Consider the following 2,055-nt stretch of genomic DNA (forward strand, 5'->3'; position numbering starts at 1 on the left):
TGGCAGGAAGGACCGGGCGGTCATCGCGGCCCGGCGGCGGCCGCCTGCAGAGGGCACTGCCGGTCCCCGGAGCCGAGCCCCGCGGGCCACGAGACCCCCCCCCTCCCCGGAGCCGGTATCGACACGCGTGGGGAGCCGGAGGGGGAAGTTGGTGCCGGCGGCACCGTTTATTTGGGTTACAAATACCACAGCGGGCACCCCGGGACCCCCAGGGCCTTGGGGGGGACCCTGCGCTGCCCCAGCGGCTGGAGGGACCCGGGGGGTCCCCTGGTGCCGGGACCCACCGCGGGACACCCCACACCGGCCCCAGCTCCCGTGGGGCACCTCTGGCCCAGCTGTGCCAGCACCTGCCGAGGGGGCTCACCTGCCCCACACCCATCCAGCTGTGCTCACCCATCCCACCACCTGCCCCACACTTGTCCAGCTGTGCTCACCTGCTCCAGAACCTGCCCCACACCCATCCAGCTGTGCTCACCTGCTCCAGAGCCTGCCCCATACTTCTCCAGATGTGGTCACCTGCCCCACACCCATCCAGCTGTGCTCACCTGCTCCAGAACCTGCCCCACACCCATCCAGCTGTGCTCACCTGCTCCAGAGCCTGCCCCATACTTCTCCAGCTGTGCTCACCTGCTCCAGAGCCTGCCCCATACTTCTCCAGCTGTGCTCACCTGCCCCACACCCATCCAGCTGTGCTCACCTGCCCCACACCTATCCAGCTGTGCTCACCTGCCCCACACCTTCCACTCTGCTGGCCCACCCCAGTTCCCCCCACTCCTGCCACAACTTCCAGGCTCCCTCTGGCGCGCTGGGGAACTGCTCCACCTCCCCAGCATCACCCTGTGGCCCCCGGCCTCCCCCGGACCTGCCTGGATGCCGTGCCCCCCCCGCGCCTGGCCCCGGCCACTTACAGTGCAGGGAGGGGGTCCTGCATTGTGCTTTTCTTTTTTTAGAAAAAATAAGATAAATTAAAATAAATTTAAACAATAGAATAATAATTAAAAAAGAGAGAGAGAAAGAGATTAAATAGTGCCCCGTGGCCGGGGGGCGGTTACCGGCAGGGTGGTGAGCCAGGCACGGGGGGCACTGGGCCCCCACGTGGCTTGGGCAGAGGGTCCCAGTGCGGGTCTCCTGGGCCAGGGTGGCCCGGCTGGAAGGCTGGTGGGGAGGGAGAGGGCCCTCCAGCTTGTGCCCCCTTTCCACCTGCCGTGAGGGGCTCCCTGGCATCCCCCTCCTCCCCGCCAGCCCCGGTCGCTCAGCGCGGCTGGTTCAGCAGGACCTCCAGCCAGCATGGGCAGGAGGTGATGAACTGCCGGGAGTAGCAGGGCCCCCAGCCCTTGGCAAAGCTGATGCGGACACTATGGGGGTCGCAGGGGCCCTCCCCGGGGAGCCGCCAGCCCCCCTCACCCCCCCCCGCCCGCTCGTAGTCAAACACCTTTGCCGAGTAGCCCGGCAGCACCTTGAGGACAGCGAGCCCGCGGGCGCCAGGGAGGCCCAGAGTGGGTGAGCTGACGAAGATGGGGTGCTCGCTGCGGTTGTACGCCCACACGCCCCCCGGCTCCCGGCTCAGCACCAGCCCCCGCCCGATCTTGCCCCGTGCCCGCCGGACGGCGCGGCTACGGTGGGCAGCCGGCAACTGGCCCAGGCAGAACCCGCTGCCCCGTGGCAGCTCGCCGAAAATGTTCACCGAGGCCTCGTGCACGGCGTAGAGGCGGCCCACGCGCGTCCGGTGCTCCCAGTAAGCCAGTTTGCACCAGCAGCCGTCCTTAATGGTGCTCCACGAGATGCTGGTGTCTGGTGGGGGAGAACAGAGGCGTCAGCGCCGGGCAGGGGGGACAAGGGGCGAGGTGATGGGGAGGGGGTGGGCACAGGGAGGGTCCGTGACCCCCTGGTTCATGCAGGGGGTGACAGAGCCGACAGAGGGATGCGCGTGGCGCCAGTGGATGTCCCAGCACAGGCTATGGCACGGGGAGTGGCTGCGTGCCGGCACGTAGGGCTGGCCTGTCCCCGTCCTCCATCCCTGGGGACCGCGGCAAGGGGGGTCCCCGGGCGAGGGGG

General features: G+C 68.4%; 1 protein-coding gene across 1 annotated transcript in view; it reads right to left on the reverse strand.

The window, feature by feature from the left end:
- Positions 1–143: 143 nt before the first annotated feature.
- The window catches only part of LOC106899403 (mothers against decapentaplegic homolog 6-like), a 3,273-nt gene continuing 1,361 nt past the window's right edge, over positions 144–2,055 (reverse strand). The window contains exon 3 of the mRNA XM_014961214.1: positions 144–1,791. Coding sequence (XP_014816700.1) covers positions 1,253–1,791 — 539 coding nt within the window. The 3' untranslated portion in view covers positions 144–1,252. The remainder of the gene's footprint in view (positions 1,792–2,055) is intronic.

Source organism: Calidris pugnax, unplaced genomic scaffold, assembly GCF_001431845.1.
Source record: "Calidris pugnax isolate Ruff unplaced genomic scaffold, ASM143184v1 scaffold371, whole genome shotgun sequence".
Lineage (NCBI taxonomy): Eukaryota > Metazoa > Chordata > Aves > Charadriiformes > Scolopacidae > Calidris > Calidris pugnax.